This window comes from Typopeltis vanoorti, chromosome 19 (genome assembly GCF_054136105.1).
Source record: "Typopeltis vanoorti isolate ZY-2024b chromosome 19, IOZ_Tvanoo_1.0, whole genome shotgun sequence".
NCBI lineage: Eukaryota > Metazoa > Arthropoda > Arachnida > Uropygi > Thelyphonidae > Typopeltis > Typopeltis vanoorti.
In genome coordinates, this window is record NC_143567.1 from 56,516,819 (window position 1) to 56,531,255 (window position 14,437).

The window sequence follows — 14,437 nt, forward strand, 5'->3', positions numbered from 1 at the left end:
GTCCCCCCCCACACACACACTAATGTTTTAAGTCTGTCAACCACTATTTTATCTGTATCACTAGCTTCATCAAACTCCATTGTTCCAGTTTATTTAACAGAGATTCATGTGGTATCCTATCAGATGCCTTTGCAAAGTCCAGCAATGTCCATATATAGCCATTTGTTTATTCAATTCATTTCATACTTTATTATAAAAACTGAGAAAATTACTTATGCAAGGTCTGCATTTCACAAAACTCTGCTGCCCTTCCTCCATTGATTATCATATTCCCATCCACCGATTCCTGAATTCTGCCTTTTACCAACTTCTCCAGTATACATGTTAACCACCATTCCTGAGATACTGATTTGACTGTAATTTTGCTACTTCTGTCTTCAAGTCACCTTTATGCAACTGAACTGTTTTGCCTCTTTCTACTCTGTTGCACCTTCCCAGAGCTAATATTTAAATTAAGCAGCTTGATCAGAAGAGCTGATAATTTTCTTGCACATTCTCATAATACACTGGGCTGATATCTCATCTAATCCCATGGCCATATTAATGATCTGCAATATCCTAAGCATCTCTAATTTATCTACCTCTGTTCTCTCATCAGTCAGTCACATCTGGCACTGCAATGTTTGTCCACCTGGATAAATGCAAAATCATCAGTAACCCAAAATAAAGTACCTTGGGATAAATGCCTTGTTAACTCAAATATTTTATCTGCTTATGTTACCTTCCTAGCCTTCATTAATGTTATCCTTCCATAGTTGATCCTTCTTTTACATGCCACATAACAAAAGAACTCCTAAAGAATTTGCTATCCCTTTGATTATATCATTCTGCAATATCTGCTACAGCCCCAACCTTCACACCTGATGTTGTCTATCCTACATAAGGAAGTACATTCAGCATTATTTTATCATTCTTCTACTCACATCCCCATTACTCACACCTGGGTCTCTTCTAGAAATGGTTTCCCTGATGGTTATTTATACATTCTTCAACCCATCAGATTCTTTCTCCTCAGATAGACAAAGCATGGATCAAAACCTGTCCAGCTGATAGAAAGTACAAGACAATTTATTTGTTTTCTATCACCATGAGTAGTTGCAAGAAGAGGTAGAGTGCTCATGCCTGTTATGAATGTGTTAAACAATTAAATAAAAATCAATTCTGGAATTTTTTTTAAACTAGGTAAGGTTTTTCTAAATGTGTTTTAATGATTTTTCTTTGGATTTTGTAAGATAGATTTCCGGTAATAACTGGAATACTCATTTCCTCACTAATCCAATATTATAAAAAAGAAGATTAGTACATGTAGACACAACATGTATGCTACCAAGTGTAACCAAACAAAGTTTGCATATGAAGTATCTTCCCAACTAGGCTACTTCTATATAGAGGCTAATGTCATGAACTTCTATATACAAATGTTAAAAAAAATAAAAAATAAATAAAAAAATTCTCAACTCTCTGATCCAGAGTATTTTACAATTATATTTGATTGTTTCACATTGAATACAAATTGACCCCTGGGTGGCGGATAGGGGAGCCCACCATGTGTGTGTGTGTGTGTGTGTGCGCGCGCGGTGGGGTGGTCCAAATATACTGAATAAGGACTCGTGGACCAACAGGGCAATCATCTTGATTGTAAGGGAAGTGGCACTCCCATGGACCCCTAGCTGGATCTATCCTCTTCTTCTTCTACTTTGAGGAAGAGCCACTTACTTCAATCTTTCCTATAAGGCCTTATCAGCCAACTCTTCTTATTTTATGACCCTTATGCTATTAGAGTACTCGAGGGCCATGTGGTCTCTTCATTTCTGGCCTTACAACTATGCCCTCTCTATAAACCCTACTATAATTCTTCTATAACCTACTCTTTCCCCCTTCAATATACCCTATTCCTCCTATGAATTTAAATTTGGAAGAAGGCTAGTTCTGAAGCCTTAAGATTGCAGCCCTACCACTGAACTATTCCATCGTCAGGCTAGTCCCCTGACATGGAGAACATAATCCTCCTTGTAAGCTGACAGAAAAAGATAATCGGATTGAATCTATGGAAAACGACCCTGGAATGGAAAGGGTAAAACAAAAATGGAAACAACAAAATATAATACACATAGCAAACTGGAATGTAAGAGGAATAGCATATAAAGAAATATAATTAGACCAACTACTAAATGAAAGAAATTTTAAAATAGCAGTAATCACTGAAACAAAAAAAAGAAATTAAAAGGAACTATGAGAACCGAAAATTTTAATGTGATATACAGTGGAGTTGACAGAGACCAAAGAGCACAAGCAGGAGTCATGATTTGGATCCATAACTCCCTTTCAAAACGGTTAAAACATTATAAATTATGGAATGAAAGAATAATAGAAGCTGGAATAAAAATCGATAGAGGCTATTTAACAATAATTGGTTTATATTCCCCAGAAGAAGGAAGAGAACAGGATAATATTGATTTTTTTTAATCAGCTACAAAACATATATAATAAAATAAATAAAAATGATTACGTAATTTTAGCAGGAGACTTAAATGTAAGAATTGGAAACACGAAAATTAATAATAACATAGGAATACATGGAGAACATACTCTAAACAGGAATGGTAAAAAATTGACTGACTTTGTAGTTTACAATAACCTAAAAATAATGAATTCCTTCTATAAACATAAAGAGATACATAAATATACTTGGGCAGCAAGAGGATGGAAATCAATATTAGATTATTTTATATTAAATGAAAAGACATCCGAATTTTCACTAGATGTTAGAGTTCACAGAGGATATGAAATAAGCAGTGACCACTTCCTTGTTAAAATAAAATTAAGATTACCACCTAAATGGCTACAAGTAACAAAAACTGAAAGACAATTTGAAACATTTGTTTATAAAACTAGACTATTGAATGACACAATGTACAATGGCTATATGAACAAAGAATTAACCAATATCTAGATAAAATAAAACAAAATGAAGAAATAGAAATAGAATGGCTTAATATAAAAACGATACTAAATACAGCAGAAAATGAAAGCTTAGGAAAGACCAAAAAATCCAATAAAAGAAAAAAACTGAAGATCCGGGATGATACAATCAAAGAAATAATCAAAAAGAAAAAAGAAGCCTATCGCAAATGGTTAAGCAGTAAAAGATTAGAAGATGAAATAGAATATAAAAGAATAAGAGCCATAGCTAAAAGAGAAGTCAGAAAAAGACATAGAGAATCATGGAAGAAATTTGTTTCTAATTTAGAACATGATTTATATAAAATAAGATCCGATGTATATAAGATTTTGAAACACTTAAATGCAGTTACCAAAGAAAATAAAATTAAACACCAAATTGAAATTAGAAGAATTTCTAAATTACTACACAGAATTTTGGACAGACAAATATTTAAAAAAAAGACAACTGGCAAATAATTAACAAAAATGAAAAGGAAATAACTAAAGAAGAATTAGAAATCAGCCTGAAAGAAACAAGAAACAGAAAATCACCTGGAGAAGATAAGCTAGGTTCAGAACTATATAAATACGCAGGAACAAGATTCAAAGAAAGACTCTTATTATTTTTAAATAAAATTTATTCAACTAGTATCCCCCCAATAGAATGGAAAAAAGCAATTGTGATTCCTATCTTTAAAAAAGGTAATAGAGATGACCCTAAAAACTATAGAGGTATCAGTATACTAAATTCCTGTTACAAAATATATAGCAGAATCTTAAATAGCAAACTAATGAAATATTCCAAAAACTTTATTTTAGAAGTACAGAAATGGATTTAGAAAAGGACGATCATGTATAGACCTGGCCTTTTGCCTAAAATTAATAATAGAGAAAAGAAGAGAATACAATTTAGAAACACATATTGCATTTATTGACTTTGAAAAAGCATTTGACAAAGTTAAAAGAAACATATTATTTAACATATTAAAAGAAAGACAAATACCAAATAATATCCTAAAAGCTATCACAAGTATATGTGAAAATAATCAAATACAAATAAGATTAAATCACAAGCTGTCATATACGAGAGAGATAAACCAAGTGGTCCAACAGGGATGTCCCCTCTCAGCAACTCTTTTTAATATTTACTTAAACGAAATAATAATAAAATGGAATAAAAATTTACATCAAGGAATTAAACTTTCTCCTACAGTGAACTTAAGCACTCTCCTTTTTGCCGATGACCAAATAATAATTACAAATTCTGAAGATTACTTACAAGAAAGCTATTTTAGATCTAAATGAGATAGCCAAAGATTATGGTATGATAATATCAACAGAAAAATCAAAAACTATGGCCTTTAAATGACAAGATCCAGCAAGAACTAAAATAGTAATAGATAACAAGATCTTAGAACAGGTGAATGCATTTAACTACCTAGGATGTATGATCACATATGAAAATGAAAAAGATATAAACGTAAAAATTGCAAAATATTTAAAAATAACAGGTGTAATTAACTTTATATTTAAACCAAACTATTGTCCAGATTTCACTTCCATACAAGTGAAATCTGGACAATAAAACAAAACGACAAACAAAGATTAATAACAGCAGAAATGAAGTTTATGAGAAAAACTGGAAAGTATATCCTATTTAATCACAAAAGAAACGAAGAAATGAAAGAATTAAACCAGCAATCAGTAATAGAAAAAATAAAGAAATATAAACATAAATGGATGGAACGTGTTGAAAGAATGAAAACAGAAATATTACCAAAACAATTCTCTTATACGATTGAATGATGACTTCTAAAGCCGGTAGAGGCCATGTATAGGCCTAAATCCCTAATATGCATGATGATGATATTGAATACAACATTATCTACTTAATATGCTATTAGGTCATTTAAAAAAAAAAAAAACATCGTGTATGCAAAATAAAGTGAAATAAATACTAAAGGAGAACAAGGTTTATGGCAACCATTAAGAAGCAGCTGCTTTACTCACATTGTTTTTTTAATAATTAGTGATATTGTAGTTGTTGCTATAAATCGTATTGCTTCAATTTCAGGAATTTACATTCTCAACATTTAAAATAATACTTTTGTCACTTCTAAAGTTACTACTTGAGGCTTATCAAATTAGAGAGATCTGACATATAGAAATATTTAGAAACAAATTGGCAGTGAAATCTAAACTGTGTTGAAATATTATACTATTCCATATTATCTTTTGCATTAAGAGATTATATTCCAACACATGATGATGGTGATGACACACACACACACACATGTACTTTCAATGTTTAATGAACCAGTACAAAAATAATGTTCAATACCTATTGATTGACATGATTCCAGTATGGGATTTTTGGTTATAAAATAGAAACATTTTTGTTTGATATAATAAATTGCATTAAATATCTGTAATATAATATAGTATGCTCTTACTAGAGTATATTGAAAGGTACCACACAAATAATTTGCTGTAAAGGAATGTAAAAAATTTCCTTTTGTATAACATTGTGCCATGATTTATGACTTTTTATAATGATTTTTGTTATAGTCACTGTACTGATTATGATTTTTAATGTGGGAATGAATAGTTATGAAATAAAATGGATTCTCTGCTTTAAACTTTTGTCATATTAGATGAAATTTGATATGATGATAATTTTGTTTGAACCTACAAATTATTCAATCCTCATTCAGTATAAAATTTTACACAAATCAAATATATTCTTGCTCCAAAATTTTTTTTTCATTTATATTTCTAACAATCATGAATATTCAATTATAACTCCAAGGTACTGATACATTTGTAAACTTGTCACTCTTCTTCTTCATCCGTTTTTAATTTGATTGGCTCAATCCTTTGCAATGGTCTGATCTTCATCTCGGTTTCTCTCAGTGAGTAGTTTGGGCCCTGCCATTCATACCAATAAATGCCCTTATATTCCTGGTCAGTCACTCCTCCTAGATACTGTCCATTGAGATTACTGGCATCGCACTGATTATACCACCACCCACCAGTATGGTCTTTAGCACAACTACCTCCTGTCCAGCGATCATTATCAGCATCTATTGTTGAGAAGGGCATTGATGCATGGTAAGTCATTCCATCTCCTGCCAAGAACATTAATATGTGCTCATTATCATAATTATTAATACACTTGGAAACTGCAAATACAAATTTACCTGATGTTATTATTGTCTAGTAATATGTGATAACTGTGCTGAAAATAAATATCATACTGATTCTACAGTTGTATTATTTCTCTGAAATAATTTATATATTTATAAGACTGAATTTGGGGAGTCACAGCATTTTGAGTTATTTCCCACATTTTATTAAATTCAGTTGTGGAAATTTTTAGTTATTGCAAATCTGTTGTTTGGTAGTATAGTATGTGATTTCCTCTTGTTATTCACAGGTTAGGCACTTTTAAATGGAAACATCCTGAATAACGAATTAATTGTCTGTTTGTCTGAGCCATTAGTATATCCGCTCTCCAGCTAGCAGTCCATGGGTTTGAATTTTGCTGTGGACATGAATGTCTGTAATTGTGTTTAGGTGGGAGATGAATTTCATTGTCAGTGTGAGGCCACTGCCTCACTCATTGCAGGCCAGAAATAGCTTGAAAAAGTTCCATGTGTTCTTTATTCTGCCTTATGATGACTATCTTAGAGCAGGATATCTAGACTACTATTCTGTTTATAAAAATAAAATAGGAGAGGGCGCTCGTGAGTCAAGCATGGCGCACATGTGTAAGAAGAGCTCCAGATTGTGATAAGTATTCTTGGAATAATTAAGTATATATGAGTGTTTGTTTGAGTAAGAGCTGCTGTAAAAGTTGTGTGCTACCATTATTATTAGTGTGGGAATTTTGTTTTGCTTAAACTTAATTACGAATTCGTTGTTATTATTACACTTTAGAGTGTTAACCAGCAGATTAAACATGCCGGTGGCTTTGTCATTCCATGACTTTAACTTAGATTTCAGTCGTTTCATTAAGTGTGAAGTGTGTTATATGTATTCTTTCGATTACATAAATGATTTGTGGATGTTTAGGGCAGATGGAAGGAGGGTGCGTGCGAAGTGTGATCTGAATGAGGAATTGATCAATGCAGATATGAAAGTGATGACAGAAAGTGTTAGTAGTGAGACTGTTGCAGGTAAAATGAGTGCACATTTGAAAGAGAGGCAAAAGAATGTTAAAAAAATAATAAAAAAGAAAACGAGTGATTTAAAAACCATAACGGATGTTAATATGGACGAAAGTGAGGCAAGAGTGGTGAAAGGAAACGAAATTGAGAGAACGGATGAAACTGGAAATGGCATGATGCAGGAATCGAAAGTGGAAAAAAAATCGAAAGAATGAATGATAGCGAAAGTCGGATGCATGTTGGACCGAAAGTATGGAAGCACAGAAGGATGAATAAGAGTGAAAGTGAGAAGAGGGTGTCGAGAGTTAGAAAATTAGAAAGAATGAATGATAGACAGAATGTGATGCGAGATTCGGAAGTTGAATTGGATGAGAAAGAGATGAAATAGATGCGGACTAAAATTAAGAAAATTGGGGTAAAAATTATTAAACTTCATGATGGCACGAAATAGTTAACGAAAGATGAGCGAGTGGCGTTATATGGCGACTCCATTATTAAAGGTGTGCTGGATGGTAGGATGCACAAGGCATGTTTTCCAGGTGGTAAAATGAGTAGAGTGATTGAGGCATTGGATATGAGGAGGGAGTGAGCAAAGGAGTTGATGGTTTAAATCGGCATGAATGATTTGACAGAGGACAAAGAGCAAGTCCGAATGGATGTCAGGAGGCTGCTTAGAAGGATAAAAGAGAATAGTGTGATAGGAAGGGTAGTCAGCGTGTTGCCTAGGTATGACTGTGGTGAGATAAAACGGAGAGCAAGGAATATGAATGATATGCTGGCTGAAATGTGTGAGGAGATAGGAGTACAGTTTGAAGGAAGAAGTGAATTGTATGGGAGCGATGGACTGCATTTGAATGGTTATGGTTTGAGTCGCTTTGAGAGACTGCTGCTGGAAGGTAGAGAAGTGAGTAGAGTGAGAAAGAATGAATCAGATCAAGCGGGAAGTGACATGGAAGAGCAGGAGAGTAAGATAGGAGAGATTGAAGAGATGGTTATGAATGAGGAAGTCAGTGGTATGAGTATAGAAAATGAGAGAATGGGTGTGCAAGAGGAGCAGGGAAATGGGGAGGCTCATGGTGGACAGGGGTACACAGCGTGAGAAAGGTGGATGCTCTGAGAGGAGATGAGAGCATTTGTAGACAGGAAAGAAATGGGGTGACCTGGAATCAAGAGGAAACAGTTGGAATTGAAAAGGGTTTTAAAATGAATAAGCAGAAAGGGAAATGGCCCCAGTCGAGCATGGAGAGATGACATCGAGTGAGTGGTATTAGTGGAACTAGCTGTAGATCCAGAAATGAGTTGTTGTGTTTGTATACAAATGCTAGAAGTATAAGAAACAAGACAGATGAAATGGCTGCATTAATTGCGTCTGTTCATCCAAAGATTGTCAGAATAAGTGAGACATGGTTGGAAGAGGACGACATATGACAGGAATAGAAACGGAGGGTATAATGTGTTTTGTAAGGATAGAAGGGGTAAAAAGGGAGGGGGGAGTGCTATTGATGATAGAGAAAGAGTTATGTCCATACAAAGTAGAGATGCAAGAAGGAAATAGTGCCAGTGGTTTTGAGGCAGTATGGTGTGAGATAGAGGTGAATGGAATCAGATACTTGGTTGGATGTTGTTATAGACCAGGTAATGTGGATGGTGGCGATAATGAAATGTATAATCAAATTAGTCAAGCAAATAAGAAAAGGATGTTCATTATGGGTAATTTTAATTATGGCAATATAGACTGGAATGATGAGATAGCATACTATAATAAATTTAGTTTAATCCTTTATCCAAGTGTGTGTGCAAACAAGGATTAAACTAAATTTATTATAGTTTGACCAAGTGAAAAACAAACTTTCAACATCTTTCTCTAAATCTAGAGTAATTTAATAAAAAGGTGGCACACCGTTTGGCAGCTCCTATAGGAGGAGATGACCTTGCTAATGCTTCTGCCTGGTATTCCCACTGAAGAGACCTCAATAAAGGTCGAAACTAGTCTGAGTGGTGGCCCTTCCCTTAATGCATAACATTATACATATCTGCAAGGAGATGTGTTTTGCATTATGGAGATACTGAGATAGGCGTGCTGGTGTCTTGCTCCACCTTTGCAAGGAGTCACCCAGTGTTGTGCCACTTTACCCCAGTCCTGAAGATACTTTCAGGCGCAAACTTTGTTGGCACAGAATATCAGAACTGACAAAATTCTCCACAAGATGCATCTTATCTTTTTCTTTCACAAGAGATTAACCACAATGTCTCACGGGTAAAAGCACAGGAAGATAAAATCAGTGATATGTAGATTACCTTTCTTTTACTCCATAAAAATCTTCAAATTAAACAAAGACAAACCAGACTACTGTAAAACTATAACCATTCCCTACATTAAAGGAATATCAGACAAAACAAACAGAGTACTACAAAAGTACAACCTCAAAGCCACCTTTAAACCTCCTACAAAATTAAAAAGCTTACTCAACTCATCCAAAGACCCACCTTGGAGTATACCGGATTTATTGTACTTGCAACATACCATATATAGGAGAAACAGGACACAATTCCTATTAGACAAAAGGAACATAAGCGACACATTAAATATAATAATTATGGCCTTTCTGATCATGCCCAGAATACCTTACACAGAATTGACTGGAAAACCACCAGCTGTCTACATCACACTAAAACATGGTATGAACGGAAATTCAAGGAAGCCCGTGAGATTATTATCAACCACCCCAACCTGAACAATAATGATAGTCTAAAAATCCCAAATATATGGAAGGTATATATTCGATCTTCCTCACTAAGAACAACTATAAACAGGACTGTAGAAAATCTAGTATTGTAAATCAAAAATAAAAATTGTAATACTAGAAATAGGACACCAATTGTTTCTGAAAGAAAACCATCTAAAAGAATGTTTATTCCTGTTATTGTAAAATAGAATTTAGCTTGATGTAATTTATAATTTTTTTTTTTCACCAGAGGGCACGCCAGTAGAATAACGTGATCAAATCATTGTTTCTCTACCTTACAGTTAATGGTGTAACTCAGCTTGTCCTGTATATTTATGTACGCTCCAGATGATGATCTTGATGTGAAGATCGAAATCGGGATAATAAAAAAAAGTTTTTTAACACAGTTATAAATTCCATAAAAAATTTTAAAATGAACACTAGTATGATGTTTTCCACTTGAAAATTCTCATCCAGTCACTGAAATTTTCCTGGTGTTCTGGAAGAATTTTTGACATTTCCACTCTTTTTATGGCTTAACAAACTCTAGAACTGCAATGTCACTAATGCTGACTGGGAGTCAACAAAAATAGTGAATTAGTATATCATGATGGTGAAAAAAAAATTCTCCATCCAAAAAAAAAAAAAAAACAGTAAGATTTGACAGAATTTTTTTTGCCTATTTTGCTGCAATGAGGCATTGAGGATCATGAGGTTTGTGGCAACAAACACTACAGAATGTATAGGTTGTATACATACTCTTGCCATAAATACTGTTACAATTTCTGCACAACCCCATGCTGCCCACAGCAAATTGCACAAGCCCAGTTCCATTAGTGGTGCTGTGCTCTGATAAACATGTGATCAAACATATCTGATCATGTGTTTATCAATAGAGAGAGAGAGAGAGTTGTCTAGCTGAATGGGATAACATGCAGTGGGGAGTTTATGAAAACCATATAGCCGCAATAGCACTTCACAAAGTTGGAATGCAGCCACCTGTCATTTTCAGCACACTAAAAACACTCAGGATCAGTAGGATGTTTGTGTATTGGACTATTAACCATTATAATGATACAGAAAACATATCTGATCACAAAGGAACAGGTTGACCACACTGCGTTAGGACACAACTGCTTGTGAGGGCCGTGAAGGCATGTTTCTGCTGTAATCCTGTGAGACGTTTTGTAGAAAACGATATCACATGTACTAACTGACAGGTTGAGAACCTATTGTCATTCTGCTGGACACTTCCTAACACCACAACTTATCTGTAGAGAGTGATAAAATCAAAGGCACTTTTCCGGTGATATGCAAACAACAGACACAGAGATATCCTCTTCACAGATGAGAAGATTTTTGCCATTGAACAGTCATCACCCACATCAGTGATGGTTTGGTGGGGTGATGTATCAGGATATCCAAATTACATTTCTGCAAGAAAGGGGTTCAAAACCTCTGCCAAAGTGTATCAAGAAACCATGCTGGAACCTGTGGAATGGCTCCTGAACAATACCTTGTTCAGTAGGCAGTGGATCCTGTACGCAGACACAGGGGCTCAGTCTATATGCAGACTCAACACCACAAGGCGAGGACCACATAACAGTGGTTGGAGGCAAATGTACCCAACCACACATCACCATCTGATTTGGCTGTCTGGAAGTCCTGATCTGAATCCATTGGATTGTGGTCGGTGCTTGAGAGAGTAGCCTGCAAGAAATGATACCCCAGCATCGCCAGCCTGAAGATGGATTTTAAGCGAGCAGTGACAACCTTTCTGTTGGATGCTACTATGCCTGCCATCATTGATATGTGACAGTGAATTTCAGATTGATATGTGGCCTCACAGACTTCGGACATGCGTGAAGGCAAAAGGGGTACATTTTAAACATTAAGTGCTGCTATGTGCATGTCATACATATGGTTTGTATGTGCTGAAAGCCGTAAATGATTACTGATAGATTAAAGGTTTATGAACTGTTCAAGTTGTAACAGCATTTATTCTAGACTAGGTATACTCCTTGTTTCTTGAAGGTAAATATAGAAGTTAAAAAAGAGAGCCATCCATTCTTATATAAGAATGGGTTAAACCATAAGTTGAGCTGTCTTTTTTTTTTTTTTTCCAGTTCAGTCTTTCCACTTATAAAATTCCCATTCAGATCTAGCAAAGCTAAAATTCCTTTTTATCATGGACAAACCATAATGTTTCTCTCCTCGTTTACTGAGATAGAATCATTATTATTATTATATGACACCTCCAGGGAGTCCAAAGACTCATTAAGGGAGGGCACCTACTCCACCACTCTATGTCTCCGCCACTCAATCCACCAACTACAACGAACTGCAACTATTTTCATCATCTACACCAATGCCATCTACTGCTGACCATCACTTGTATTTTCACAAACATCCATGCCCATGGTGGGTGTTTGTGTTTGTTCTACAGCCTGTAGAACAGATATGCTAACCACTTGGCCAACCAGGCCATCTTACATTATACACCTTTTTATCTGTTCTCTGCAAACCAGCCCTGTGAACACACATGGATTACAGTCATGAATACATCCCAGCAGTGGTGCACTCAGGATTTAATCTTGGAAGCGTTGAGTTAAGTAGATAATTTGAGAATACACACTAACGCATTGCATATGACCTATGACTGATCATCTGCAGTGATTGTCAATACATGATACCCGTCATAGGCAAACTAAGTAGCACTCGGTCCGCCCCAAACACTACTTCATTCGCCTTGCGTTCACAGCAGCTGTGATTCCCGAGAGCTATAGGGTATTCTCACCTTATGTGACCGCTAATTCATATGTAGTATAGAAATAGAAGACACGACACAGCATAAATAAAAAAATGAATTCTAATTAGGAATTGGGGAGTTACCCCCCCCCCCCCACACACACACTAGTGCACTGCTGCCCAGCCACATGCTGGGCCCAACCCTGGATAAAATTGAGGGGGGGGGAAAGCAGTGGTGAACTACCCTGTAAAAAATCTCACCTAGGATTGGAAATGACTGAAAGGACAAATCATCATCATCATCTGTTCTCCAGTGAGATGTCTTTTGGATTTCCTTTTTAGACTTGACCAGTAGTCTCACTGCATATTATCACTTGTTGACTGACTTATTCAGTTTTTCTCATCAGATGGCTGATCAAGAACTGCTGTGCCTTTGTATTTATTTCCCAGAAATCATGTCAGTTTATCGAATACAACAGTCTGCAGTATTATCATGAGTTCCAGAGGGTTGCACAATCAGATTGCACATTTGCTAATCTTCTGAAGTGTTACCATGTTTAGCTTTCATTTAGATTCCAGATAATTGTGTTTTACTGAACACAATTTTTTATATGTGTGTATATATTCGTATCAACCCTTCACATGAAAGGTTTGGAAAAAAAAACAACAACTGCTGTATGTAGATAAGTACCGTAGGTCAGAAAATAGAAAGAACTTGTTGATGTGTTTCTTGATCAATATAGCAGTCAATCCTTGTGGAAAACTTCTTGCCTGTGTCCCTCCATTCAAACTGTATTTGCACTTACATTGCAAGTAATCTATGTGACTGCAATTTTTTTCCAGAAATTTTAATTGGTGTTGGCAACTAAAATTGTATAAACCAGTATTACTTCACATACTCTACAATTGAGCAGATTTTGAGATGCAATGTCCACATTACAACTTTAAAGGTCTGCTTGTTAGAGTTTGGGCTCGAGACCAAAGTATTGGATTTAAAAAAAAAATGACTTGTCGGGATGAAGTTTTGCTCATTCAAAGATATATGGATATGTTATAGATCTTGGTATAGGCAGTATAATAATACGTTCTTAACAAATAACCCACAGTCTTTTTTATTTATTTATTTATTTTATTTTATTTATACCTGCATCCCCAGTAGGTCTTCCAAGGAGCTTCATCATAAATTTTTCTCGTTCACTTCCCACAACAAAGCCATCATATTTGGCAAAAGCATGACCATCTTCAAAATCATATAGATCTATCCTGATTTCATATAGACCTTGATTTGTAATAAGATGAATCTTCTCATTACCTAGTAAAATATTAAATTGCATTATTATTCATTAATTAATTTTAATAGTATCTAACAGTGGAATTAAAAAACTTTCCTTTCTCCTTCTGAATAACTTCTAAGGTAAAGGAATAGGATCATTAGCAGTTATTATTAAAGTTAGTAGAAGGAAATATTGTGAAAATTTGAAAATTATAAACTATTTCATGCATTTTTATTATAAGTTATTCAATTTATTAGTTTTAAAGTTATCTAGATGCAGAAACATTGTTGCTCAGTAATATATGAGCATAGCTAACATAATTAAAGTCAACCATGTTCAGGAATAATTTTTTTGTATCTGTATAAAGGCAGACAGAAATCTCTACTTTAATTATATCAATTGCACTGTTTGAATAAATGCAGTACGGAATTATGAAGTGACTTCACATGCTCTTGGTTTAGTAAAGGATAACAACAAGAATATAATTTGTTATTATTATTATTATTATTATTATTATTACCCCAAGACCTCATGGAGTCAAAGACTCATCTGGGAGGTCCTTTTATCACATCTCATC

General features: G+C 34.8%; 2 protein-coding genes across 2 annotated transcripts in view; one reads left to right on the forward strand and one right to left on the reverse strand.

Annotated features, from left to right (window-relative positions):
• Nucleotides 1-14,437, forward strand: part of LOC150096139 (mitogen-activated protein kinase kinase kinase 4-like) — a 734,047-nt gene that overhangs the window by 476,631 nt on the left and 242,979 nt on the right. The gene's annotated exons all lie outside the window — the stretch shown is intronic.
• Nucleotides 4,930-14,437, reverse strand: part of LOC150096140 (techylectin-5B-like) — a 144,398-nt gene continuing 134,890 nt past the window's right edge. Inside the window, exons 7-8 of the mRNA XM_090409258.1 lie at nt 13,731-13,898; nt 4,930-6,071 (exon numbers count right to left, since the gene is read on the reverse strand). Of these exons, the coding sequence (XP_090265384.1) occupies nt 5,776-6,071; nt 13,731-13,898 (464 nt within the window). The 3' untranslated portion in view covers nt 4,930-5,775. The remainder of the gene's footprint in view (nt 6,072-13,730; nt 13,899-14,437) is intronic.